The sequence below is a fragment of the Heptranchias perlo genome, chromosome 33 (genome assembly GCF_035084215.1).
Source record: "Heptranchias perlo isolate sHepPer1 chromosome 33, sHepPer1.hap1, whole genome shotgun sequence".
Classification (NCBI taxonomy): domain Eukaryota; kingdom Metazoa; phylum Chordata; class Chondrichthyes; order Hexanchiformes; family Hexanchidae; genus Heptranchias; species Heptranchias perlo.
In genome coordinates this window covers 23,245,448-23,273,142 of record NC_090357.1, presented here as the reverse complement: position 1 = coordinate 23,273,142, position 27,695 = coordinate 23,245,448, and the positions used below count along the sequence as shown (strand labels likewise).

Sequence of the window (27,695 nt, the reverse complement as noted above, 5' to 3'; positions counted from 1 at the left end):
AATGCTTATGGCTTCCTCTCTAAAAGGAACATGCTATCAACACACCCCTAACTGTAAAACCCTTTCTGTTAGGCCTCCAAGGACGGTGCTTTGCACTTAATATTATCTGTCAAATTTTAATCTCTCCCTGTTTATAACGGCAACCTTCGTAAAACATGTTACAGCGCAGGACTGGCATTTCAAAGGGAATTTGATCCAAGAAAGAAACCATCAATCATCTTTATAAGCTTCGTTAAAGCCTATGTTCAGATATTACAACTTCAGCCACTAAACACATGATTAAAACACAGTTAAAAACGCCCTCACCGCCAGACTTTAGAGCAATGGGGGGGTTTGTGGGGGGATGCGGTGGGTGGGTGGGAGAGGTTGCATGTTTCTCTCTGCTCTATCACCAGAGCAGAACAGGAAAAGTTACTAATTGGCAGCAAAGCGCAAATGTGAAAATTTATCAGAATTTCTAGGTGATGACAGTTCTAATGGGGAGAGAGGCAGTGAGCCGTGCACTGCTTACTGAAGTGTACAGAGTCAGGCTCTACATGAGGTGCCTGGGCCAGAGTTGCAGAATATTGCATAGCACGACATATTGCTCAACACTTTATTTAACCTGCAGTAATATCTATTACTCAATCCTGCAACTTACAAGGCCACCATAAATGTTACAATTCCAGTGCTGCTCGTTAAGGGAAGGTTACATTGTGTTTCTGTTTTGTTTAAATGAACAGATATTGTACCCATCCCTCTGGAGGGACGGTTATTGCTTCTCTGATGTTTCCTCTCTTGTTCTTTCTAATCTCTAAATAATCCATCTTCCGTGCTCTGCTGCTTGCGGGCAACTTTACTGCATTGAAATCAAGACTTACTACATTGTCTCAGTTCTAACACACTTTCCCAGGACCTCTAACCTGTCGAACTCTCTAGATCCTCCTTTCCTCTTGCGTCTCACAAGCGTGAATTACATGACAAGTTCCTACTTGATCTATCTAGCCTTCCTTCCAACTCTTTGTGGTGTGCTACACTATGGGTCTTGTCCCTTCATCTAGGCTTCTCAATTTAAGAAAAGGAGTACAGCATAACAGCACAACACACTAAAGCCCCACTCATATTGTATGTTGTGCGTTAGCTCCCTCCACCAGTGACACCTCTGAGTCGCTGATCTCAGTCATGCCTTGGCTAGGCAGTTTCCCACAGGGAGGGGCAGAAAGTCAGAGAAGGAGGAACCCAGCCACTCTCACATACTGCTCTTTCCCATTAGTCTCCTGGTATTCAGTCAAGGAGACATGAAAGAAAGAAAGAAAAAAAGACTTGCATTTATATAGCGCCTTTCACAACCTCAGGACGTGTCAAAGCGTACTTTCGAAATGTAGTCACTGTTGTAATATAAGAAACGCGACAGCCGTGTGATAATGACCAGATAGTCAATTTTTTTAGGTGTTGGTTGAGGGTTAAATATTGGCCAGGACACCGGGGAGAACTCCTCTGCTCCTCTTCCAATAGTGCAGTGGGATCTTTTACGTCCACCTGAAAGGGCAGATGGGGCCTCAGTTTAACGTCTCATCCGAAAGACTGCGCCTCCGCCAATGCAGCACTCCCTCAATAGTGTACTGGAGTGTCAGCCTAGATTTTGTGTTCAAGTCTCTGGAGTGGGACTTGAACCCAAAAACTTCTGAATCAGAGGAGAGAGAGCGCCAACCACTGATCCACAGCTGGCACTGGTGCAAAAGTTCTTTCAAGAGCTGTAGACAAAGGAGACTGAGCCTTCCAACTGGACGCAGGAAGCTGACACCCAGACCACTTGAGCCAGCTTTGCTGGGTCACTGCCTTTGCTGAGGTCCAGAAAATGAGGGAAGGAAAGGAAATGGCACTAAAACCGCAACAGAGAATAAAATACTCGTCAAGAGTGCCGTCAGGGATTGGGTCACACACGAACAAATTAGCAGGAATAATTAATCAGCAGCTGCAACAGCTGGCAATCCCACTTTCAAAGATTACCAGCAGCCTCTAATCACACACTCAGTGAGCGGACAGAACTAAACAAGGAGGATGAGCACATTGAAAGCTGTGGAGTTCAACAGTACAAACATTTCATCTGCATCCTCCCAATTACTGCTGTGAGATTCAAGAGTACTAGAAAAATAAAAGCAATTGAACATAAACAAAATGCAGATCTACTTTGCTTTTGTGTCACTAAAGTGAAGTGTTTCGCTGAATTTCATTTAATTTAAAGTAAAGGCTCGTTTTCCTCCCTTGGTGAAAAATAGGCTCTTCTGGATGCCAGTGAATCAGCCAACTTTGCATCAGGGTTGTCATCTGCTGGACAAGGCTCGTGCTTTGGCACTGGATGTACAAACAATTCACTGACAACAAGAAAGATCGCTTCAGAGTGACCGCAGGATGGCTGTTATGAATAAAGCTGGTAGGAGATGCTCTTCTATAACTGGGGCTGAGGCACTTAATGGGGTCGATTTTGACTATGTGCGAAAGTGTAAAATGGGTGATAGCGAATCGGCAGCCCGTTTTAGATCTCTCCAGATTTTTATTTCCATTGGAATCACCCGTTTTACACTATCCCACAAAGTCAACATTACCCCCAGTGAATCAGAGTAAAGAGAGCTTAACGTCTACACAACTGTGCTCAGGACCCCCAACACCCCAATTTTAAAATTCTCCTCCTTGTGTTTAAATCTATCCATGGCCTTGTTTTATGTGGTGAGAGAGTGGTGAGAATGTGGAACTCGCTACCAAGTGGAGTGGTTGAGGCGAATAGCATAGATGCATTTAAGGGGAAGCTAGATAAGTACAAGAGGGTGGGAAAAAAATAGGAGGATATGTTGATAGGGTTAGATGAAGTAGGGAGGGAGGAGGCTAGTGTGGAGCATTATCACCAGATTAGACCTGTTGGGCCGAATGGCCTGTTTCTGTGCTGTAAAATTCTATGTTAATCTATGTAATTCTATGTTAATCTATATAATTCTATGTAATTCTATGTTAATCTATGTAATTCTATGTTAATCTATGTAATTCTATGTTAATGCTATTATTGTTTGTTTTTTTGCCAGATGGGATTGGCTCAAGTTGGACACATCGTCAGTTATTAAATTCTTAATGAGCTCTCTGTAGGGGAAGGGAGGCACTTGTAGATAGACTGGATGGAAATGCAAGACTAGTCTGTACAAAACAGTGCGTTGAAGCATTCTTGGCAGTATTAGATACTGACGCTGGGTGCCTGAAGTAGGAAAGAGTTTAATGCCCCAGCATTAATATTCCTCATGTTGATGAGCACAAAAACTCGTTAAAAAAAGAACAAAGGGAGAGTGATGGAACAGTTCAAAATAATAGGTAAAAGTAGCATTTCCCAGCACATACTAATGAGTTGGTTACACCTATTCACGGCTGCTGCCTCGCAGCCCCTTTATTTCTTTAATCCATGGAGATTTCATCAGTAAAAGCACCTCAGCCTGCTCAGCATCCCTCTGGGCCCTGCTTTGCTTTGTTCATGATTACAGTATTCCAAATCAATTCTGCTTCTGGCATTGAGAAACTGTTTAATTCCTAAGAAGGGAGGTTTAACAAAAAAAAGACACCAGTGCATCCCAAAATCTCTGTAAAGAAACTGCCACTGAACAACTGACTGCGGGCTACAATGGAAGGAGAAATATCATAACAACTCGCATCTATACAGATCCTTTAACAGAGAAAAACATCCCAACTTCACAGAGGCACGAGGAATGGCCTCAGCACATCTGCTGCTGAAACCCTCATCCATGCTTTTGTTACCTTCGGACTCAACTATTCCAATGCTCTCCTGGCCGGCGTCCCACCTCCCACCCTCCACCCTCCGTAAGCATTAGTTCACCAAAACTCTGTTGCCCGTATCCTAACTCGCACCAAGTCCCGTTCACCCATCACCCCTGGGCTCGTCGACTTACGTTGGCTCCAGGTCCGGCAAAGCCTCAAATTTAAAATTCTCAGCCTTGTGTTAAAGTCATTCCATGGCCTCACCCCTCCCTATCTCTGTAACCAACTCCAGCCCCACAACCCTCCGAGAACTCTGCGTTCCTCCAATTCTGACCTCTTGTGCATCCCCAATTTCCTTCGCTCCACCATTAGCAGCTGTGCCTTCAGCTGTCTAGGCCCTAAGCTCTGAAATTCTCTCCCTAAACCTCTCCACCCCACTCCCTCTCTCTCCTTCTTTAAGGTGCTCCTTAAAACCTATCTCTTTGACCAAGCTTTTGGTCACCTGTCCCAATATCTCCTTATGTGGCTTGATGTCAAATTTAGTCTGATTACGCTCCTGTGAAGCGCCTTGGGACGTTTTACTGCGTAAAAGTCATCATATAAACACAAGTTGTTGTTGTTAATCAGACTGTAAAACAGACAAGTGAAGGGGTTAAATCCCATCCACATAAAAAACCCATACACATATTCCAGATTCAGCGGATTTTCCATCTCTACATTAAATTTTGGAGCATTGTGGTCTCTTCATTATCTCAATGGAAATTGTAGACTTGCAGCTGACCTCAACACTACAAAACTCCCCAAGGAACACCGGCTATGTAGTAGAATACATATGCATTAAATAATAACCCCCCAAAAAACACACACAAACACAAGGAACTACACTCGGAGAATGCGGCTCTAGACTATTTATGGGCTCCTTGTCTTGCAGAGTGGCTGCTTGGCAATTGCCCCTCACAACTGTAATGATTTGGGGTTTTGTTTTAAAGGAAAATCGCAAAACAGGACAGAGCGAACGCCCCATGTTTTAATCCAGATCAATGTGGGACAGATCCCAGCATAACCCTGACTGAAATGCACAGGTGTCTCAGCATTCCCAATTACAGGCATTCCTGATCCGAACATAAAACGCTCCCAATTACTGGCGCCGTCGCTGCTCATCTCCTTGAGTGCTGTCAGTCTCCCTGATGTAAGGGATCATACTTTGCTCAGTAATTTGACTGCAGTGTTAAAACCCGTGGTGCTCCATGCTGCTGTGTACGTGGTTTGCCCTTTGTATTTCGGATGACTAGCTTATTAAAAATTTCTCTGCTCTCCTGTTAAATCCACTGATCAGCAGACCACTATTCTCGCACTGGCCCCGGCAGAGAACGGTCTGTCTGGTTGGAGTTGATTTGTCACTGCACTTGGAGTGCAGGTCCTGCAGATTTTTTATTGTCTTCTCAAATCGCGTAGGCATTAATTTTTTAAGTGAGAGACGTCAGCACGCGGGGAGCACGGCCTCATGTCCTCCCATTGTCAGCAGAGACATTACATGCCTTCAGCTTGCTGTCCCAGGCATCATTGGATACTGTAAGCTGGCATAAGGGACGGGCAGCTTGCTCAGCTTAGAACCGATGTCACGATCTTGCGCTGCCAGTGGCGACCCTTGGCGCTAAGACCTTATTTCAGAAACTCAGGCGTACGGTGCCCACCATTATCCGAACAAATACAACAACAACAACTTGCATTTATATAGCGCCTTTAACATAGTAAAAGCATCTCAAGGCGCTTCACGGCAGCATAATCAGACAAAAAAAACTGACAAAAAAACGAGCCAAAGAAGGAGACATTAGGACAGGTGACCAAAAGCTTGGTTAATAACGAGGTTGGTTTTAAGGAGTGTCTTAAAGGAGGAGAGTGAGGTAGAGAGGCAGAGAGGTTTAGGGAGGGAATTCCAGAACTTAGGGCCCAGACAGCTGAAATCAGAAAATTGTGGTCAGCGTGCCACCCCTCCCTGACTGTGGTACGCAGTCAGTCCAACCAGCAAGGTAGCAGGGCTCATCTCTGATGTCTGCTGTAATAACTGATTTCAGTGGAGGCGATGATGGGGTTGCTATAACTGGCCTCAGTGTCTGTGGGACACCCAGCCAAGACTCCTGCTCCTGATTACTATCTGGTAAGTCCTGCTGGAGTTTGTGAGTGTGAGTGTGTACACACATGTGCAAGTACTAATGTCTCTCATGCCCAAATTGTCCACCAAGACTCATTACCCACCCTCATCCATGGAGAATGGCTGCTGCCAGCTGTGGTGCCATCTATTGTCAAGAACATCACATATCAGAGCTACCTTTCCGACTTTGCGCTGGCAGCAGGTCACTTCAAGCACTCGGAGCATATTTTGGAAGTAGAAATATTTGCTGTGAATGACTGGTTGGAAAATTGCATCCTTGAATTTCCGTTACACGCTCCTCGCAGACTGGGCTTCCTGCTGGCAATGCAAGGTCGAAAAATGACCCGTATAGAGGTGCACAATATGGATAAATACTTGAGGGTATATCGTTTGTAAGGCCTCATCCTCCCGCATTAATTTCAAAGAAACAAAAAACTTGCATTTATATAGCACCTTTCACGACCTCAGGACGTCCCAAAGTGCTTTACACCAATGAAATATTTTGCAGTGTTGTCATTGTTGTAAGGTAGGGAAACGTAGCATCCAATTTACGTACAGCTAGGTCCCACAAACAGCAATGAGATTAATGACAAGGTCATCTGTTTTTTAGGTGTTGGTTGAGGGATAAATATTGGCTAGGACACCAGGGAAAATTCCCCTGCTCTGTTTTGAATAGCGCTGTGGGATCTTTTACATCCACTCGAGAGGGCCTCAGTTTAATGTCTCATCCGAAAGACGGCACCTCCGACAATGCAATACTCCCTCAGTACTGCACTGAAGTGTCAGTCTACTGTAGATTATGTGCTCAAGTGTCTGGAGTAGGGCTGGAACAACAACAACAGCAACTTGCATTTATATAGTGCCTTTAACATAGTAAAACGTTCCAAGGCACTTCACAGGAGTGTCATCAATCAAAAATTGACACCTAGGCACATAAGGAGATATTAGGATAGGTGACCAAAAGCTTGGTCAAAGAGGTAGTTTTAAGGAGCATCTGAAAGGGGGAGAGGTAGAGAGTCTGAAAGGTTTAGGGAGGGAATTCCAGAGCTTAGGGCCTAGGCAGCTGAAGGCTTGGCCGCCAATGGTGGAGTGATTAAAAATCGGGGATGCGAAACAGGCAAGATTTGGAGGAGCGCAGATATCTCGGAGGATTGTAGAACTGGAAGAGGTTACAGAGATAGGGAGGGGCAAGCCCATGGAGGATTTGAAAACAAGGATGATCATTTTAAAATCGAGGCATTGTTGGACCAGGAGTCAGCGGAGGTCAGCGAGCGCAGGGGTGATGGGTGAACGGAACTGGGTGCGATGCTGGCAGCAGAATTTTGGATGAGCTCAAGTTTATGGGGGGTGGAAGATGGGAGGCCAGCCAGGAGAGCATTGGAATAGTCAAGTCTAGAGGTAACAAAGGCATGGGTGAGGGTTTCAGCAGCAGATGAGCTGAGGCAGAGGTGGAGACGGGCGATGTTACGGAGGTGGAAGTAGGCGGTCTTGGTGATGGAGCGGACATGGGGTCGGAAGCTCATCTCGCAACCTTCTAACTCAGAGGCGAGTTGCTACCTCTGAGCCACGGCTGACACCTTAACTTTTAAACTCTTTGTCTGTTGCAATCTGAATTGTTCTGTTGTTTCTCTTCTCTATTGTGAATTGTCAGCAGGGTGGGAGGGGGTGGGGGGAATGCAATTTGCACCGTAGATTTGAATCAACACAAACTAGACTGAGACTGCATAAATAAAGTATTTAAATGCAGAAACTAACAGCTTTCACCCCATCTGTCTGGCTTAAGTTGAACCCAGGCCTCAGGGGTGACGGCACATGTTCTGTCCCACTGCGCTTTTCGAATAAATGACTAAATGGGCATATTGTGTTATCGATTGTCCTGCATTAAGCAAAACGTTGCTTGACAATGCTGACCTTCTCCACATTAGGAAGCTCGTGGAAAACTGGCACATAATAATTGCACCACCAGCCTGGCACGGTGTTTGCCAGCTCCTGCTTCAAGTCGCAGTTGTATTTTATGCTAAGAGTCTGGCACAAGCTAAAATTTGCAATGTAAAAGATGCATAAAAGTGCTCAAGTATACAGTGCATCTGTGCTACTTATTTGAGGAATCTTCTGCATAACTGGAGCATGATATCGGGTGGGGGGGGGCGGTGCGGGGGTTAGATAATATTCAAGAGCTCTTGCAAAATAGCTTCACAGTGTATTACAGCTGTTCTCAATCTGTTGGCCACGACAGTGACCCTGAGGGTGAAGTGACTGCAGATCATCCAATAAATGGTCAGTACTGCAGTACTGGACTCACGCCCCAGCAGACTGCTGGTTTATTACAAAGAGTATAAGGGAAGCTGAGAAACCTGCCTTCTGCTTGCTCAGTGAGTGAGAACGTTCCTCATGGGTAGTGCGGAATCATACAGATAGGACCCCACTCAATTCCAGTTGGTTGATCTCAAGGGGGGCTGGGGCAGAGGTGCTCCAATCGACTTTAGTGTCCCGAAACGAGGAAGAGAAAAAAAATGGACGTTGTTCATACTCCAGAATGCTATCCAGCAACCTCTACTGGAAAGTGAATATATGGGATATCAGGCTTGACTGTCATGCTCGAATAGCCTGGTGATATTCACTGTCAAATAGTCACTTGGATGAGGTGACATAGCATTGAAGTCGCCTGTCGAAACACATCCCAGCACAAATCCTTGCCTATAATGATAGCTGTGGCTCAGTGGTAGCACTTTCATCTGAGTCAGAGGGCTGTGGTTCAAGGTCCCATTCTGGAGACTTGAGCACAAAATATTATTCTAATACTTCAGTGCAGTACTGAGGATGAGATGTTAAACCAAGGCTCTGTCCGCCCTCTCAGGTAGATGTGAAAGATCCCATGGCACGATTTCCAAGGACAGCAGGGGAATTCTCCCCGGTGTCCTGGCCCATATTTATTCTGCAACCAACATCACTAAAACAAATTATCTGGTCATTATCACACTGCTTTTTGTGGGACCTTACTGTGTGCAAATTGGCTGCCACGTTTTTACATTACAACAGTGACTACACTTCAAAAATACTTTACTGGCTGTAAAGCGCTTTGGGATGTCCTGAGATCATGAGAGGCGCTATATAGATGCAAGTCTTTCTTTCTTCAGAACAGGAAGACAGAAAACTGGAAATAATAAACAGTTAAATTAAGGCCCCATTCCTGGGGTACTTAAGCTTCCTTGGTTTGTTGGAGGTGGGGTTCAACCACATAACTGAGACTGTCCGTAGACAAGCAAGAAAATCACACCACTGGGACAAAGATATGGGCCAACAGGGAGAAGAAGAGGAGACTAAGGAAATTTACACATGAAAAACACCTTATGAGAATGAAGGGACAAAACCAGGTTTTCATTCAAAGACACTCATGCATTTCTCTGAGGGAAGGTAGAAGATTAAACATTTTGAAACACAATCTGTGTGAAATGAGTCCCGTCACTCCTTGCCCTAGTTTATGGAGATTCTGATTGCACTGATTATTTACAAGGAGCAGCTGACAGCATTTGTACCTGACGACTCTGACAGGGCAATGATGATAGAGTAGATGTGGAAGAGGCTGTTCAAAAAAGGACAATAGGCGAGAACGGACAATAAAAAGTTACATTCCGCCCGTAATGAAACGAGTGGCAATCCAGCAGGGACAGCTGAGAATGTTCATGGCAAGTGCCCTTAAAAGCTCTTTCCCATTTACTCCCTACCTGCCCTCCCCTCCCCACTCTGATGCCAATTTTGGTTGTTCCCTTGCAGTGCCAAGAAGAAGCTCGGTGCCCAGCCGAAGGGAGGAAGGGGACACAAAAGAACATGAGTTGGGGATGGGGGAGGTTCTTCTTTAACTCTTGTTTCAGCCTCCCACTATTGTTGAAAAGAGACCCCAGTGGTCACATGTCCACCAATGGATATGTGTTAGTTTGGGTCAGTGGTAGCATTTTATTCTCTGAGTCAGAAGGTTGAGGGTTCAAGCCCCACTCCAGGGCTTGAGCACATAATCTAAGCTGACAATCTGTTACAGTACTGAGGGAGCACTGCATTGCTGGAGGTGCCTCCGTTCACATAAGACGTTAAATCAAGGCCCCATCTGCCTGTTTAGATCTTTGTAAACAATTTTACAACACCAAGTTATAGTCCAGCAATTTTATTTTAAATTCACAAGCTTTCGGAGACTTCCTCCTAGGAAGGAGGAAGTCTCCGAAAGCTTGTGAATTTAAAATAAAATTGCTGGACTATAACTTGGTGTTGTAAAATTGTTTACAATTGTCAACCCCAGTCCATCACCGGCATCTCCACATCATGTTTAGATCTTATGTTACTATTTGAAGAAGAGCAGGGAGTTCTCCCGGTTTTCTGGCCAACATTCATCCCTCAGACACCACCAAAAACAGATTAACTGATCAATCGTCTCATTCATTATTTATGGGATGTTGATCTGTGCAAATTGGCTGCAACGTTTTTCTACATAACAACAGCGACTACCCTGGAAAAGTAATTAATCGGCTGTGAAGCACTTTGAGACTGCTGGGGATGTTATAAGGGGTATATAAATGCAAGTTCACTCTTTTTTCTTTCTTGGTAAATGCACCACCCCGTGTACTACTGAGCCATTTAATCAAGAAAGGTGCCACCTTCAATACTGGTCTGTCTTGATTTAGCAATTCTCAATGGGGTAATAGCTGTAACACTACAAATGGCTTCAAATGTCCCTGAGCTAGGGAGAGAGGGAAAAAGTCACATAGGGTTTACACAATCTGTGACCCCCTACTGGAAAGTGGACATGTGAGAATAGGTTTGCCAACCCTCCAGGATTGTACAGAAATTGAAGATTAATCTCCAGGGCACAGCTGCAAGCAACCTGAGAGAAAAAACATCTGGGCATTAAAAAAAATTGTGTTTTTTTTCCATTTTCTTTGAACACTTATTAGTTCTAAATATTTTGGAAATGTGGAGAAAAAGATTATTTGGAGGATACTTGATTGTCAGTCAATCAGGTAACAAAGAGTCAGTTTGCTTTCCAATCGCGTGAGAAGGCGGTGCAACACAAGGATGGACACGTCAGTCGACCAATGGTGGGAGTGTGGGGGCGGGGCAGTTGGGGCAGGAGGTCATGTGATTAAGCCTCCTGGCATACAACTGATCAGAGTTGGCAATCCTAAGTGAGAATGCGAACAACTGCAGGCTGGACAGTGATGGCCTATGTAGATGAGCAGTCCATTGACACTCATTGTCTAGGCTCACACGTTGGGAATGGCCAGTTGAGCATGGTATTGGACATTGCCAGTGCCCGTGGAACCATAATCCAGCATGGATCACCACCATCAGAAGACAAGGGGAGAGAAGTTGTTAACGCCAGGCAAATACTGCAGAGACCTCTACGGTAATTCATCATCCTCTTTGAAGAAGCCTCCCCAGGTGCAGGCTCTGAGATACCATCAGAGCAGCAAAACCAAAGCAAGTATGTCACATAAAAGACAATCTCCTGAACTCCCTTTCTCAACAATCAGTTTGCTAATTGCGAGTCAATTTCACAAAACTGAAATGTAATCAAGCAGCGTGCTTAGGCTAATTTAAACAGTCAATAAAGACTACTGTAATAATAGGTAAATCACTGCTGCCAACTGTCCAGTCAATACACCAAAACATTGAAAATCTCACTAACTGGCCCAGTGTCCATGTATTTCTTTTGTACAAATTATGTAAAAGCAAATGGCGAAAGCTTGGCCATACTCCCTGGAATGCCCCCCACCCACCAAGCCACCAACCCCAACATTTCTACTTCTCTCTCAGCCGCCAAAAGCCACCTAAAGACCCGTCTCTTCAGTCAAACCTTCGGTCACTGCTCTTAACTCCTCCACAAAAGCTCAGAGCATGTTCCTCCCTCTTCCTCTGTGAAACCTCCTGGGTTGTTTTTCTACCTTAAAAGGATGCTATATAAATGCAAGCTGGTTTCAGTGGAAGCTCCGTCAGTAAACAGAGGAGCAGGACTCGCTATAAAAAGAAGCACAGTTCCCATAAGTCTGCGATAATGAGGTTTTGCTGTGATGACATTTCAATACTGGGTCATATTTAAATGGGTTACACTGCGTAGGTGGATTGCCATGGAGGCAGTGAATTCCCTATGGGGAGTTGGGACTTCTGTCCCAAGTCACTTTCCGTCTGGATCAAAAGTCCCCTTCACAAAGTCCTAGTAGCATCTTCCTTGCCTGTCCTATTAGAAGGGGGGAGGAAGTGATGTATGGTGCAGTGGCATCAAATAGAAGTGGAGAAAAATAAACTAGAAATGTGGCATTAAGATGCCCTACCTCTGCCAGGCAAAGTTCTCCTGCCAGCAATATGTGGACAATCCACCTATCAAACATGTATCAGTCAGAAAATGTGATGTTCAGTTTAGCAAAGGACTGCTAAAGCATCGAGCACTCTGGACCCCCTTTCTGAGGAGCCTATACAAGACACCATCCCTCACCAGCTCTACAATATGCCCCTACAAAGGGATACAGAGGCTAATATAAAAGGGTAAATTGGAGTAGCCATGCACTCCAGGTGTTACAAGAGTGGCCATCCAATATTACCCCTGGTCAAGGCACAGAGGGTAAAAACCATATGCCAGCTACCTCCTCTCCATTGCCAGTGCCAACAGAACACCTGAATCTAGAAGCAAGTAACACCACTTTACCAATGTGCACAACCATTTCAATCAACTCACTGCTGCTGTGGAACATCGTTAATGGTGAGCATGGGTTGGAGAATCAGGCTGTAAGGTTATAGCCCCACCTACGACTTGTGCTTGGATCTAGCGAGGCTTTGTACTGGCTGCAGAGCCTCATGAAATTACCCCCATTGTATTAGTACATAGCCATGTGAGCAAAAGGGTGAATTTTCTGATTACGCGCTCCCAGCAGGGAGCCTCCCCCACCTGGAGCACATATTGGGAAAATCGTGGGCACACGGCCTCTGATTTTGCAAGAAATAAAATGATTTCTTGCTATGCGGTTCCAGCGAGTAAGGCCTAGGGGAGCACAATCGGGAAATTGATCCCAAAATGTCCAACTGCAACAAGATTTTAAAAAATCATAACGAGAAGGAGGAAGGGGAGAGGCGGTGAAGATTTCACAGTTATGCTGATGCTGTCTATTTAGCAGCATTTTTAAAAGGGTTTATCAGTAAATTTCAGGTGTCAGCCTCACAGGAGTGATCGACAACCCTGAACACAAAAACTTTTCAGAACAGAAGTCAGTCAGTCAGATTAACCAATTTGCAAAGTTCAGATAGCAAACATTCCACTTTATTTTATTCCGGGTTTTCAGGATAGGCCCAAACGAGAGCAGAGATCAGTAAAAAGGAGAATCATGGGGCACTCCCTTTAAAAGGAACTGGAATAAAACACAACAGACCCCAACATAAAGCCCAGTTTACTCATTACTCGACCCAGGCACAGCCCCATGTAAATTTCAATTTGTTTGGCGCAGTTATTTTCACCCTGTCCATGGACCTTTTGCATTCTGTTCCTGCCCGTGTCTGTTGCTATAGTTCTTGTGTCAAAGAACACCTAAGACGCTAATCACTCTTGATCCCAATTCCTTTTCTAATGGAAGAGCGTTTGAATAATACCCCTTTGGTTTTTATGGACATTCTTCCTCCCTTCCCCCTCGCCTACCCCTTTAGAGCAAGGCATGGGAATTCAATTGCAAATATCCCTCACTGGAGGCTGCGGAGGACAGCTTTACAATACAGGCGGCGAGTGTGAATCCCTGACATTCTCCAAACAAAAAAACAAAAAAGAAGCAGCATCGATAAGGAGTTTATGCATCGCTGAGAAAGCATAGCCCCCTCTCCATTGTCTCTTTACACTACAAATGCTGCTCTGCGAGAGTCTGGGCAATTGTCACAAGTATGACTTTTCTGCCTCAGCTTCTTACAGTGACTGAGCAGAAGTGCACTCAATTCTACTGATGGCAGAACTGCCTGATAGGGGGTCAGCTCTGCCAATGTGAAGGGTTTAACCCCTCCCAAGCATCCTAGAAGCTTTCCTTCTTAACGCACTTTGAAAATTGAGGATTAACCCCTAGATGAGAGGTTCCTCTGTACAGGCAAGGGAACCAGCATTTCAAAAGGAAGCAGAGATCTACCAAGCCCCAAAAGAAACTTTGGGGGTAATTTTAACCAAACTCACTGGGCAGGAAAGCCACAGGATCGGGTGGAATGTCGGATTGACACCCCATCCAATATTGCTCTCCACTGCCTTCAATGGTGGGTAAAATCAAGTGGGGTATAAAACCAGTGTTGTGCCTGATCCCGTCAGTTTCCCAACGGGTGGGTTAGATTAAATTGTCCCCTTTGTGTCTGCACCTATACAGTGAGAAGAATTGGGCTTGGTTTTGATGCCTTTGTGGTCGAATAGTCTTCCAACAACTATTCAATAATGGAGGCATCAAAGCCAAGCCCAAACCTGTTCTCATTCACCGTGCACACTTTCTAGCACTCGATATTGATTATAAACAGGATTCCTGGCTGAGTTTCCCCCCCCCCCCCGCCGCCCACCCCTTCCCTGGACCTGTGATGCTGGGGGCATTGTCGTGTCCCAGTTGCTCTGAAGGTGAGATCAGCTAACGAAACACAGACCAAGGATCGAACTAGGAAACTTCTTCTGTACCACACCAACCACTACATTTATCAACTGAGCCACCAGGGGCATGCTTCATCAAGGTTTATTGCATCTTTTGAAAAATCTGATGGCAATTTTAAAATAAATCATTGCCTCTTAGCATTTTGGTAACCCGCTGTTGCTCATCCTCTGCGTTAAGAGATACTTCCTAACGTCAGTATTAAACTTGCTCTTCACAACCCTGAAACTTACGCCCTGCGCCCTAGCACTGGGACAGTGGAATTTTCTTCACAAGTGGGGCCTCACCTCAGCCGGAGTTTGTGATAAGCATGTCCTGCCGTTCATTAGTAATGAATTAGATATTTCAGAAAGGACAAAGGATGCCAGGCCCTTGCAGAGACAGTGCAAAGGGGCCGCATGGGGCAATCCCAATACAATTTATTAACACTTAGCAATGACAATGGCTTTCAATGCTGTGAGTCACAGCCACGCAACAGGGTAGGAGTCATGCTGAGGGTTTCATGTAAATTTACAGCTTTGATATAAAGAAAAAAACATGTAAAGGCTGACTGCAGCAGATATATTCAATCCTTGGTATCTATATTTCACAACTGTTTTTGGACCAATTCAATAATTATCCATTAGACAAGATTTTTGGGACCATATCTTAGACGCATGCTATTGAAAATGGATTTACATAGAATTACATAGGATTTACAGCACAGAAACAGGCCATTCATTCCAACTGCTCTATAAACCAGTGTTTATACTCCACATGAGCTTCCTCCCACCTTACTTCATCTAACCCTATCAATATCTCCTTCTATTCCTTTCCCCCTTATGTACTTGTCTAGCTTCCCCTTAAATGCATCTATGCTAATCACCTCAACCACTCCATATGGCAGCGAGTTCCACCTTCTCACCACTCTCTAGGTAAAGAAGTTTCTCCTGAATTGCTTATTGGATTTATTAGTTTACAGCAAACCCAGACCATAATAACCACTTGGTGGACTGATTTCAGGTGGCATTCATGGGCAAATGGTTTCATTACTCCCAGATCAAGTACAGTATGGATTAGGTGCATAGTAAAGCTCCCTCGACATTCTCCTAACAAGCACCTCAGGTCAGGTCTGGAACAAGTGAGAAGCATGAGTAAAGTTCCCTCTACGCTACGCCCAACAATATGCCTTAACCCCAGCCCCAGAGGAGAGACCCTACAGCATCTGTGCAGCATTTCCATTCTCCACACTAGGCATCCAAGTGTACTGAGTCAGATTGATAACTTGGTGCCAGTTTGTACTAAATCGTAAGCAGAATGGGTTCGGACTGTCCATATTCATTTGCTTAGAATCCTTACAGCTGACAGAGAGAAGACTATCATCCAATCAATCTGCATTTGAACCCAGATCCCAGAGGTGTAAGTCCAGCAGTCTGACCAACTGTGTCACTACTGTGGGGACATTTTATTTTCTTCCAGGTATTTAACCTTGCCGGTGAGGGGCTTGATGACGCCATCACATCTAGTCTGAAAGTCACTTTATTGGGATGTAAAAGCCCCTTTTAAGTGGCACTGACACTCCATACAGCAAGCAGGCCTGGTCTGTAACTTTTAAAAGGGAATTGGATAAATACTTGAAAAGGAGAAATTTACTGGGCTATAGGGAAAGAGCAGGGGAGTGGAACTAATTGGATAGTTCTTTCAGTGAGCCAGCACAAGCATGAAGGGCCGAATGGCCTCCTTCTGCACTGCGAGCAGGAAGCTGAGTTAGTTCAGCCTCATTGCAATCCAATTGGATCAGAGGTTCACTTTGACTCTCCACTGTCCCGTTTTGCTCAGGATCTCCGAGCAGTCAGCAGTCTTGCTGAGAAAAGAAGCAGGAGGAAAGCTCGGCTCCCAAACCGAACGAATCAGCTGACCTCGTGGTTTTACAGAAAACCGCACTCCCACCATTCTTTCAGCACTCTACAGATTGAGAGCCACGTCAGCCCAACATCAGGAAAGGGGCCACCTCCAGATTTGAGCTGACATCCGATTAAAAAAAAGCAAATTCAGGCAGCACCGACCCTGACAAGGCACACAGCAGCTGCCAGGAGCAAATGCCAAGAATCAGTCTACTTGGTTCGTGGAAAGAATTAAAATTCTCCTCCCCGCTCCCCCCCCGCGCCTCCCCCACCTTTGGCTTTCCAACGTAAACATTTCAATAATTGACATTACTACTTTCTGTGACAAGCACTTTTGCCTTAAAATATTACTTGACACATTACAGAGTTCTGCTCGGTCACTGTTCCTTCTGTATAGATGTCAGAACACATCAGTTGCTTCCCAGCAGTGCCTGATGATTTCTGACATTTTTGATATTGATCGGCAGTATTTCGCTAACAGGCAGCCAGCTTAACAAAACATAGGGACAAACTGGACGGTCAGGGAGGATATACAAGGCCTGATGGGGCATGAGCGGTCGCATTCAGGGCATCCGCCAGCAGTCAGTAGGGGTGGGGAGAGTGGGGGGATGGAGAGATCTGCAAAAAGACTCCGCACCTTGCCTCAACTAGACTCAGCTGTTTTATTTCCAATTATTTGCGGAAGCTGAGTACAGATCAGGTGGGAATGGGCGAACGCTCGGATTTTGTCAGAGACAACCTGCAGCCTGCCATCACTGGCATATTGCCCATTGGAATCAAGTAAACTAAGGTGAACACCACTGTCAACCTCCCACGAGATAGCACACAACACGAGATCAAAATAATGGGAGGTGTGTATGTAAAAAAAGTATTCCAACTTAAATTTAGGATGCGGGCGTGATGTGTTACAGAGAGTGTTCTAACTGAAAACCTTATACCGAGTGGAGTGTGTATCAACTGTGAGACTTAGAGTGAAGATGGGTATGGAACAGAGTGCTACAACCAGCATCTCGAGAATTCTGCTGCACTTCAAAGGTCATTTTTACACCAAACCCAACAAAATTCTGTGGCAAGTGATTTCTGCAACACATTAACAAGTGTCCCACACATGTATATGTCCTAATGCAAGGGAGTTCTCCCTGGTGACTTGGCCAATATTTATTCCTCAACCAACATCACTAAAACAGATGATCTGGTCATTATCACATTGCTGCTTGTGGGAGCTAAATTGCCCCTACATTGCAAGAGTGACTACACTTGAAAAGTACTTCATTGACTGTGAAACGCTTTGGGACGTCCTGAGGTCGTGAAAAGCGCTATATAAATGCAAGTCTATAATAAAAGTGTAACGGTAGCAATTAGATTAAAAAGGCACAAATTTAGAGAATGGCATTGGAACCAGAAACGTACAGGAGGAAAAATGGGAGAGCAGCAGCCCAGCAGAATGAGAAGCAGGGACCTGCTGCAATCAGACAGTCCGTGCAAGAACCCGCAATGGGAGAAACGCCTGATAACACAGATTTTACAGTAAATCTCTGAGTTAATGCAACAGTCTCGCCCTGAGCCCAAGACTTTCGTATTAACTAAGGGCTCTACTGTAAGAGCCGATTGATTGTGTTCCTAGCGCTTCCCTCGCTGCCGATTCTCCCGTCTCTTCTCTCCTGCTTCCGATTCCATGAAACCCTCACAAATTCCACAGCAATTCCTTTGACCGAGTATTTAGCACTGGGGATCCTGGTTATAACAAAATGAGCGTGGGGTGTGTGTCAAACAGAGTGCTATTACAGTGAGCCTTGTAATGAGGGTCTGGTGTGTAACAGAGAGCCTGATAATGATGATGGGTGTAACAGAGCGAGTGTTATTATCAAGGGTCTGATAATGAATGTAGGGAGTGTAAGGGAGAGTGTTATAACCGGCAGCCTTATAATAAAGGTGGGGTGTAACGGTGTTAAAACTGAGAGTCCGTTAATGGGGGCGGTACTCAATCAACTCGTTCTAAAGGGTTACATTTATAATCCTATTTTTGGTGAAATAATTAGTTTGCTAAAATGTTAATGCCCGTTCCTGTGTTTAATATTTTAATGTACGTGTTAATCGCTTTGTGCTTAATTCACATCCAGCAATACTCAGCACTGTTATTGTTTCTTTTCAGTTCTATTCACTGAGCCCCTGGACAAATAAGCAAGAACATATAAGCAAGGAAAGAGACCAACAGGGCAAAAAATGATCCGTACCCACTAATTACCCAACCGTGATACTTCAAAACATAACACTCCTAACGTTTTTGTTGGAAGATCGAGGCGGTGAAGACAAGTCGGAGGATTAACCCTGCACCAACATGAGGTGAGTCCCTGGATTTATGTTCGAGATCGAGCAACACTGACTGAGCTCTCGATCTCAGCTGTGATAGTGCGAGTTGTCACAAAGAGTTCCTGTAGCAAAAGAGCGGGCGGACCAGTTCAAAGTCCGGGGCATTTGTTTTTGAAAGGACAGATGCAGACATGTGCTGGACCCAAACAAGAAACGAGTCTGCTCACACATAAACCGAAAGCGGCTCCGATCCATGTCGGTATAGGTGTAAACAGACCAAAACTCATGCACATGACTGGACCCTTTTTTTGCAGGCACGCAAAACCTTTATTGAAAAATCCAGCATTTGCATGTCTCAAAATTACTTCCAAACGGTTCAAAACTGAACGTGTGGTCAGTCAATATAGGAGAGGGGGGGGCAGATCCGGAGCCATCCCTGGGGCTGCATCATCTCTTATAGATGGTTACAGAGCAGCATTCTACCCCACCTCCCCTTGAGTTGACACAGAGAAACCCAACTGAGGAGAGAAATACCTAAAAGGGGTGTGACTCTGGTGAGGGATAAGTCAGCGCAGAGCTCTAGAAAAAATAACTTAAATAAACACTTAATCAGTGAGAAGTAATGGAAATACTCAAGTTTAGAATTTTAACACAAAATACACAAACATAAATTCACCAGAGCTCTGCCTGAATTACAGACAGACTGCGTTTTGTCTCAAATTTACTCTTGAAAAGCAAATGACTCGGTTCATTCCCTGACGGTTCATGATAGCACCACGTCCTTTGTGATTCCTGTTTGGAGAGGGGTCTCTTTTTTTACACACGCACTGTGACACGCACACTTCTCAGTTTGATTTTAGTGTTTGCCCAACCACACCACGTGCTCGCAGGCTGCCTCTCTCCACAATCCTTTACATTACGCCCCCGTCAGTTTTATGTCTATATAAAAAAAATAATAAAACGCACTACGCATTACACAGACTCTTCTGGGACCCGGGAGCGCACGCTATAAGAACGGGACAATGCAACGCCACCAAGGAAAATTGTAGGACATGTTCAGAGCGCGTCTCCAGTGGCTGCAAAAAAAATCGTTTAAATCTTTCCTGTGTTGCTAGCTGTTCTTTGGCAACGCATTTTTACCTTTCGGCAACTAAATAAGATTCAGGTCATTCCAGCTTTTTAAAATAATATATTTGGTGAAATGCTTTATCCAGGAGTCACTAATCGATTTCCGTGTGCTACCCTGAACTCTCGCAGTATGTGTACTCTGCACGGTCTGTTCCAACCCCTTGCACAGTACCGTTTGTGTACAGTATCACTTCCTCTTTCCTAAGCCTCAGCAAGTCAGGTTGGGGTTGCAATGAGTTTTTAAAGGATACGGCGAGAGGGTAGGGAGGAGGGGGTAGATTTGCACAGCTTTTATTTTTGGACGGATTTTTACTCCATCAATCTTTAGTGTAAAATATGAAAATGTGAGGAGGCGGGGGGGTTAAATCAGCCAAAGCCTCTCTCTCTCCACACACACACACACAACACACACTCAAGAGGTTGTAGAAGTAAAGTTTATCCCAGAGCCCCGCCGCTGCCTTTAATGCAGCCGCACTAAACCACACACATCTGTATTACACATTGACCAACTTTTTGATGTTGTCTCTCGTTGAAATTAAAATATTCCACCCTTTCGCCCCCCACTCCCGGAAAGCTAAACGGAAAACCACAAAAAGTAATAAAAGCTCGTTCTCTCTTGTAATGAATCCCCCATCCTTATTATTGTTATTTGTCTAGTTCAGTTCTGTCGGAATTAACATGGGGAAATGAGCCTCTGTGCATAGATCGGCTGCATTTATATTGCAACGCGGGTTTTAAATATATATCGGAGATAAACGGTTTGAAAGGAGAATCTGAAAGTGACAAATCCACAGAAAGGTGACGATTTTTTTGACTGATTTTCCCCTCCTTCCCTCTACTTTCATCCACATTTTAAAAAAATAAAATAAAATAATCCATTATTGCTCAGTTGCTTACCCGCAGTCGAGCCGATGATGAGCGGCAAGATAAAGTGGAGTGTCCCAAGGACGCACGGCATCGCGGATCTCCTCAAACCGCCCGTCCCGAATTGTTACAGTACAAAAAAAAATGCAATAAAATTTTCCTCCAAAAAAGAAATCTCCTCTCTGGATCCGATCCAACAGGAGGAGCGAGAAAGGAAACGGCGCATCCAGGCTCCGAAGCCCCGGCTGCTCGGTTGAAATTCACTCAAACTCCGGCTAGAAACTGACAACGGGCGCTCGGCAGTCGCCCCCCCCCCCCCCGTGTATCCCCGTGAGTGGCAGGGGAGAGATTGCAGTGCCCCCTTGGTCTCTCTCTACCTCTCCTCTCAATGTATCCAGGCCGCTTTCATTCATTCATTCATTCATTCAATCGCGCTCTCTCTCTCTCCCCCCACCTCTCTTGGCCGCGCAGAGTTGCCTCTTGTTAACTTGTTCCAACTTCCCAGCTGATTCCGTCACGCACTCCAGCCCGCCTCCCTTCACCGCCCAGAACTCGGCACCTTCTGCCTGTCACTCCCGGGAATCGCTCACTCTTTCCCAACCCCCACAATCCCTCCACTGCGACCAGGTTGATCAGTTAATCTGGGAATGATCCCGTCGGATTAAGAGAATGGAGACCCCCGCCCCCCCCCCCCCCCTGGCCCGGGGTCCCTCTGCTATCGTGAACAGACGATCTGGTTTTTGGGGATCCTCCCAGTAAAACTAATATTTATTCTACAAGTGTCAGTACAGAGTCAACGGGGTACAGTGAAGGCACGTGTCAGGGCTCTCCCAGTGCCTCAGTCTCTAAGCACACCGCTCAATCTGATACTGAGATATGCAGACCAAAAAGTTCACAGGTTGCATCCTCAGTCTATGCAGAGTTAGCTGATTTAGACCAAGGCAGATACTTTGGGGAGGGGAGGGAGCAAATCAGTCAAGGTTCCGGCTCCTGATCACTATTCAGCGAACCCTGCTGGAAAGAGTGTGTAAGTTGAGTACAGCTGAGATGCTCCCCTCCAGAGTTGAATAGCATGCTGATACTCACCACCTAGACTGGTAACTGTCCCCCAGCATCAGACAGCACTTTCTGCAGGAGGGGGCAAGGAACAACCAAAGAAGGAGCGAATACCATGTGATTTTTGGGTCAATTTCCAGCCAGATTCAATAGCAGATTGAAATGTGTTTTCTAATTATAATATTGGTATCAATTAATATATCATTTATGGATCAAAAGAATCCGAACTCTTCTGATAAGAGGAAAAAAGGTCCACAGAATGTGATTCAGCACACAGTGACATAACGTCACCGAATGTAACAAAGCACACAGTGATATAACAATGTCACAGAATGTGACAGAGCACACAGTGATATAACAATGTCACTGAATGTGACACAGAACACAGTGATATAACAATGTCACAGAATGTGACACAGAACACAGTGATATAACAATGTCACAGAATGTGACACAGAACACAGTGATATAACAATGTCACAGAATGTGACACAGCACACAGTGATATAACAATGTCTCAGAAAGTGACACAGAACACAGTAATAAAACAATGTCACAGAATGTGACACAGAACACAGTGATATAACAATGTCACAGAATGTGACACAGCACACAGTGATATAACAATGTCACAGAATGTGACACAGCACACAGTAATAAAACAATGTCACAGAATGTGACACAGCACTCAGTGATATAACAATGTCACAGAATGTGACAGCACTCAATGATATAACAATGTCACAGAATGTGACAGCACTCAGTGATATAACAATGTCACAGAATGTGACACAGAACACAGTGATATAACAATGTCACAGAATGTGACAGCACTCAATGATATAACAATGTCACAGAATGTGACAGCACTCAGTGATATAACAATGTCACAGAATGTGACACAGAACACAGTGATATAACAATGTCACAGAATGTGACAGAGCACTCAGTGATATAACAATGTCACAGAATGTGACAGCACTCAGTGATATAACAATGTCACAGAAGATATAATTTCATATAGGAGAAAAAAATCCTGTCAATCCAGTTGTGTTAAAAAGAAATGAACCTTTATACATTTTATACACCTTCTGGCAGGATGATCGGTAACCAGAGGACACAGATTTAAGATAATTGGCAAAAAATCCAGGGGGTAAATGAGGAGAATTTTTCTAGCGCAGTGAGTTTTCATGATCTGGAATGCACTGCTGAAAAGGGTGGTGGAAACAGATTCAATAGTAATTTTCAAAAGGGAATTGGATATATACTTAAAAAAGAGAAACTTGCAGGGCTATGGGGAAAGAATGGGGGGAGTGGGAATAATTGGATAGTTCTTTCAAAGAGCCGGCACAGGCACGATGGGCCAAATGGCCTCCTTTTGTGCTGTATGATTCTACGATTCTATACCTGTGGAATAAGCAATATCCTATTGTGCAGTGGGCTGGTGGGGTGGCATCTCTGTGCCCACAATCTGCCAATTGCTGAGTTACTCATCTTGGGCACGTTGCAGTGTTGAGGCAACGAGCAGGAGACAGGTGCTTCCTTACATGGAGGGAGGGATATTCAGAGGCTGCTGCCCCAGACAGCTGTCAAATGCTCACTCGGAGCAGAATTAGTGAAGGCTGACAGCAACAACAGCTTGCATTTATGTAGCACCTTTAACATAGTAAAAGGCGCTATATAAATGCGAGCCACATATGAGATATTAGAACAGGTGACCAAAAGCTTGGTCAAAGGGGTAGGTTATAAGGAGCAGGTTGCCCCCTCTGTCCCCTCCTCCCCCCCACCCCTGCAGATGGGATGTGGCCTTGATGCCCAACTGTCATGCACTCAGTGTCAAGTTGCTGAATGTAAAAGATTGTCCTGTGAATGAAAGGAGCCTACACAACTCACTGGTGATTTATCGTCAGGACTTCATTAGCCCCTACCCCTCCACCACACTGAGAGCAGCAAGTGGTCCTACATTGCACAATAGAAGACGCAGAATATTACGTTAGGACATGAATTATAACATAACTACTGATTATGCAATTCAGCTAGTTCTTTGAAGGTGCTTATTACTCTGCACGAGTGCTCACTCTTTCACTGCCAAGAGGATGAATGGGATTGAATAATGTTTTTTAATAGAAAAAAAAATGAAAAAGTTGATGATATGAATTAGTTGGTTTATCAAATTGTTACACAATGTAATAAAATATTGCAAGATATTTGTCCGCTAAAAGTTATTTTAAAATAATTAAGGAATTAGTCTAACATCATTATGTCTGTCTTGATTAAGATTGTGCAGTTAATGCCAATTAATGTTAAATTATGGGCAGTTTTATGTCACGGATTCCAGCCCACTAGGAACCACGTTGATGTTGCCCATGTTTGCCCAAGACTCTTATGGACAGCAGAAGGGGATGGGTTTTATCCCATCGGTCTGGCTCGGAATCAAACCAAAGCTGAAATTGCACCTCGCACCATTCAAGCTATCATTGACCGAGGCCCCTCTACACATATGGAGGAAGTTAATCCGACATCAGTCATTGGCAATAACATTATCACATCAAGATGCTTTCAAACTGCTTTCCATGTTTAACAGCTTTCACCAGTAATGAAAGAGTAATGACATAAGAATTTATAGGATAATTTACATAAATAAACCACTCATTTGGCCATATCCAAGATGGCAGTGGATTTGAAGCCTCCTGAGACCCTTGCAGTGGCTCTGTTTGACAAATTATTTTATATTCCTCCCCAATATTATGAATTATTTTTCTTCTTCCTTAAGCCCCCTTTATGCATCTATATTTTTCAATTCTGAAGCAGGGGTGGGCGAGGAGGGAGGGGAGGGGGGAGGGGGAAGGCAGCTGGTGGACGTTGGTTTCGTTTTTCCAATTTTCACCACACCTCTCCTGACTCTGCTCGTTCATGCTGGGATTCATGAACATTAGCCATCCTGTAGGAACTCATCCGAGGTGTGGGTCTAGACATTGAGCATGGGAGGACCGTTCAACCATGGTGGGGACACCAACAACATCTGGCCTTTATACAGTGCCTTTAATGTAGAGAAAGACCCCAAGGCACTTCACAGAGGCTTGAGATAAAACAAATGGTGATCCAAAGGAGAGATTAGGAAGACTGACCAAAAGCTTGGTCATGGAGGTGAGTCTTTAAAAGGAGGTGGAAGGGATTAGGGAGGGAATTCCAGAGAGAAATGATGAAGGCAACAGCAGGCAATTAGGAAAGCAAGTGACATGTTGGCCTTTATTGCAAAGGGGTTAGAGTACAAGAGTAAGGAAGTCTTACCACAATTGAACAGGGCTTTGGTGAGACCTCACCTGGAGTACTACTTACAGTTTTGGTCTCCTTATCTAAGGAAGGATGTACTTGCCTTAGAGGCAGTGCAACAAAGGTTCACTAGATTAATTCCTGTGATGAGGGGGTTGTCCTATGAGGAGAGGTTGAGTAGAATGGGCCTATACTCTCTGGAGTTTAGAAGAATGAGAGGTGATCTCATTGATGAGTCGTTGAATATATTCAAGGCTGAGATGGATAGATTTTTGGACTGTAGGGAAATCAAGGGATATGGGGATCGGGCAGGAAAGTGGAGTTGAGGTTGAAGATCAGCCATGATCTGATTGAATGGTGGAGCAGGCTCGAGGGGCCTAACCCTGTTCCTATTTCTTATGTTCTTAGAGTGGGACCTAGGCAGCTGAATCCAATCCTGTCCTCACCACACAGTTTCCAACAGGGATTGGAAATCCTGGGTAATGTTTATCATTCCTCAGCCCAGCGATGGTCAGGCCAATTGCAGCATCTCTATTGCCACCTTGACAGAGATCAGAGGAGGAATTGAACCTGTGTGGCCCAGGTCCACTATGGCTAGTACAGTTACTGGCAGAGCCATTGGGGAAGCACTGTTTCAATTGCACAATGGCTTCTCGGTGAAGACTGGGGATGTACAGGTCCACCTGAAAGCTAGCAGCTGTCTGGCTCACCACTGTTTGTTGAACATTGCCACAAGAATGCATTGCTATTGGAAATAACTGTTCTGTCTGTCTCACCTCCTCTCCCAGGATTACAACTGGCTCCTCATTAAGTTTTTTTTCGGAGTTTTGCTCATTCTCTCCACTCCCCACCTGCAGGCACCATGGCTCCATGGGTAACACGTTGCCATTCTTCATGTGTGACCTCTGACAGTGGGTGTGATCGCGAGGGCCTCACAACCAAGCCCAATGCTGTCCTTATCCAACGTTCAAGCATGGACAATTTCCAGTAAGATTCAATTAATACCAGCACCCATAGGCTATGAAGAGCAAGAAAATTCACCCGGGCTCATGCTGAGTAACAGTCTCATGCACACCACTGGTAGTACTGAGCAATTGCATACTACAGAGCCACGCTGTCTACATGGGTTTAAAGTTCCAAACTGCATCACTAAGGCAGAATGGAATTACCAGACCACTCGAACGTCACTCATTTGAAGTGAGACTCGCTGGTTTTAATTTATAAACGTCATCTATTTTAATGTACCTCTTAAAAATAAACAAAGCTCCAGATCTTTAAATCATAGTGTCTCTGTGGCTCAGTGGTAGCATGTTTGCCTCTAAGCCAGAAGGTCATAAGTTCAAGTTCCTGCTCCAGTGACTTGAGCACATAATCCAGGCTGACACTCTAGTGCAGCACTAAGGGAGTGTTGCACTGTCGGAGGTACCATCTTTCGGATGTTAAACCTCTCAGGTGGACGTAAAAGATCCCATGGTACTATTTCAAAGAAGAGTGGCCAATATTTATCCCTCAACCAACATCACTAAAACAGATTATTTGGTCATTATCTCATTGCTGTTTGTGGGACCTTGCTGTGTGTAAATTTGCTGCCACATTTCCTACATAACAACAGTGACTACACTTCGAAGGTACTTCATTGGCTGTAAAGCACTTTGGGATGTCCTGAGGTCATGAAAGGCGCTATATAAATGCAAGTTCTCTCTTCCTTTAAATGGGTCGACTATTTCCCGATGCTCACACCTCTGGGTGTGTGCTTCCTTTTGTTGGCTGGCCTATTTATAGCAAGTTAAAGGTACTGAAATCAATTCACAGAATACCAAGGCCAGAGTTCCTCATTTCCTGTCTCATCGCTCAGTTTGAGAAGTCATTCCAGCCTGGCGTCCATGAAGAATCGAGTAACAGTCGCTCTCTCTTCCACCTTCCCCAGCCCTCCCGTGAAGATAGTGTGATACAGTTGAATTTCAGAGCCCGAATGCTGACCCTAGCTAATTAACACTGAGTGTTTACACAATGGGCGAGCCAAAAAATAAATCCCATGCTGATACTTCTGATCTAAGGCACCCTCAATAGGTCAAACACAGTTGTTCTGCTTTGCCCCCTGACCCCTGATACTCTGACCCCCTGCGATACCAACTATCATTTCGTCAGAAACAAATGTGCGTGGCAGCTTCTTCCCATGACAGAGTGACAAAAATAATTTATTGCGTGAAGTACTTTCACGGATTTTGACATGATAAGGCACTAATACAGGGCATGAATATTATTATTATTATCTGGTCTCGACTGTTTGAGCAAATGCCCTCTCTGAGGCTCACTTCTCTTATGGCTGTGATTTCCTCCAGCGATAATCCAGTCAACGATGAATCAAACCGCTTGCAGAGTGGTAAACAGAATCCCCATTTTTCCTGAGTGTGCGAATTTACAGGAAATGAGGTTTCGAATGGAAAGCCTCAGTGTCGTGCTTCATTAGTCCAACAATTCTGATAATCTGTGACATACGGGCCTGAACTAATAAGACATCACTAGAACTGCTTGTTATTGTAATATTACTTTAAAGTTTTGTTCGTCATTTTTTGTAAAATGTTTCTGTGATTGATGAAGGGGTCATTCTTTTTACTCAAAATACTGAACAAACTGTGGGGGCCAATTCAGGGA

The 27,695-nt window shown here is 44.6% G+C and overlaps 1 protein-coding gene across 3 annotated transcripts in view; it reads right to left on the bottom strand.

Annotated features, from left to right (window-relative positions):
- Positions 1-20,975, bottom strand: part of robo3 (roundabout, axon guidance receptor, homolog 3 (Drosophila)) — a 224,556-nt gene extending 203,581 nt beyond the window's left edge. For all 3 annotated transcript variants that reach the window (XM_067971051.1, XM_067971053.1, XM_067971052.1), the window contains exon 1: positions 20,745-20,975. In XM_067971051.1, the coding sequence (XP_067827152.1) occupies positions 20,745-20,805 (61 nt within the window). In that variant the 5' untranslated portion in view covers positions 20,806-20,975. The remainder of the gene's footprint in view (positions 1-20,744) is intronic.
- Positions 20,976-27,695: the final 6,720 nt, after the last annotated feature.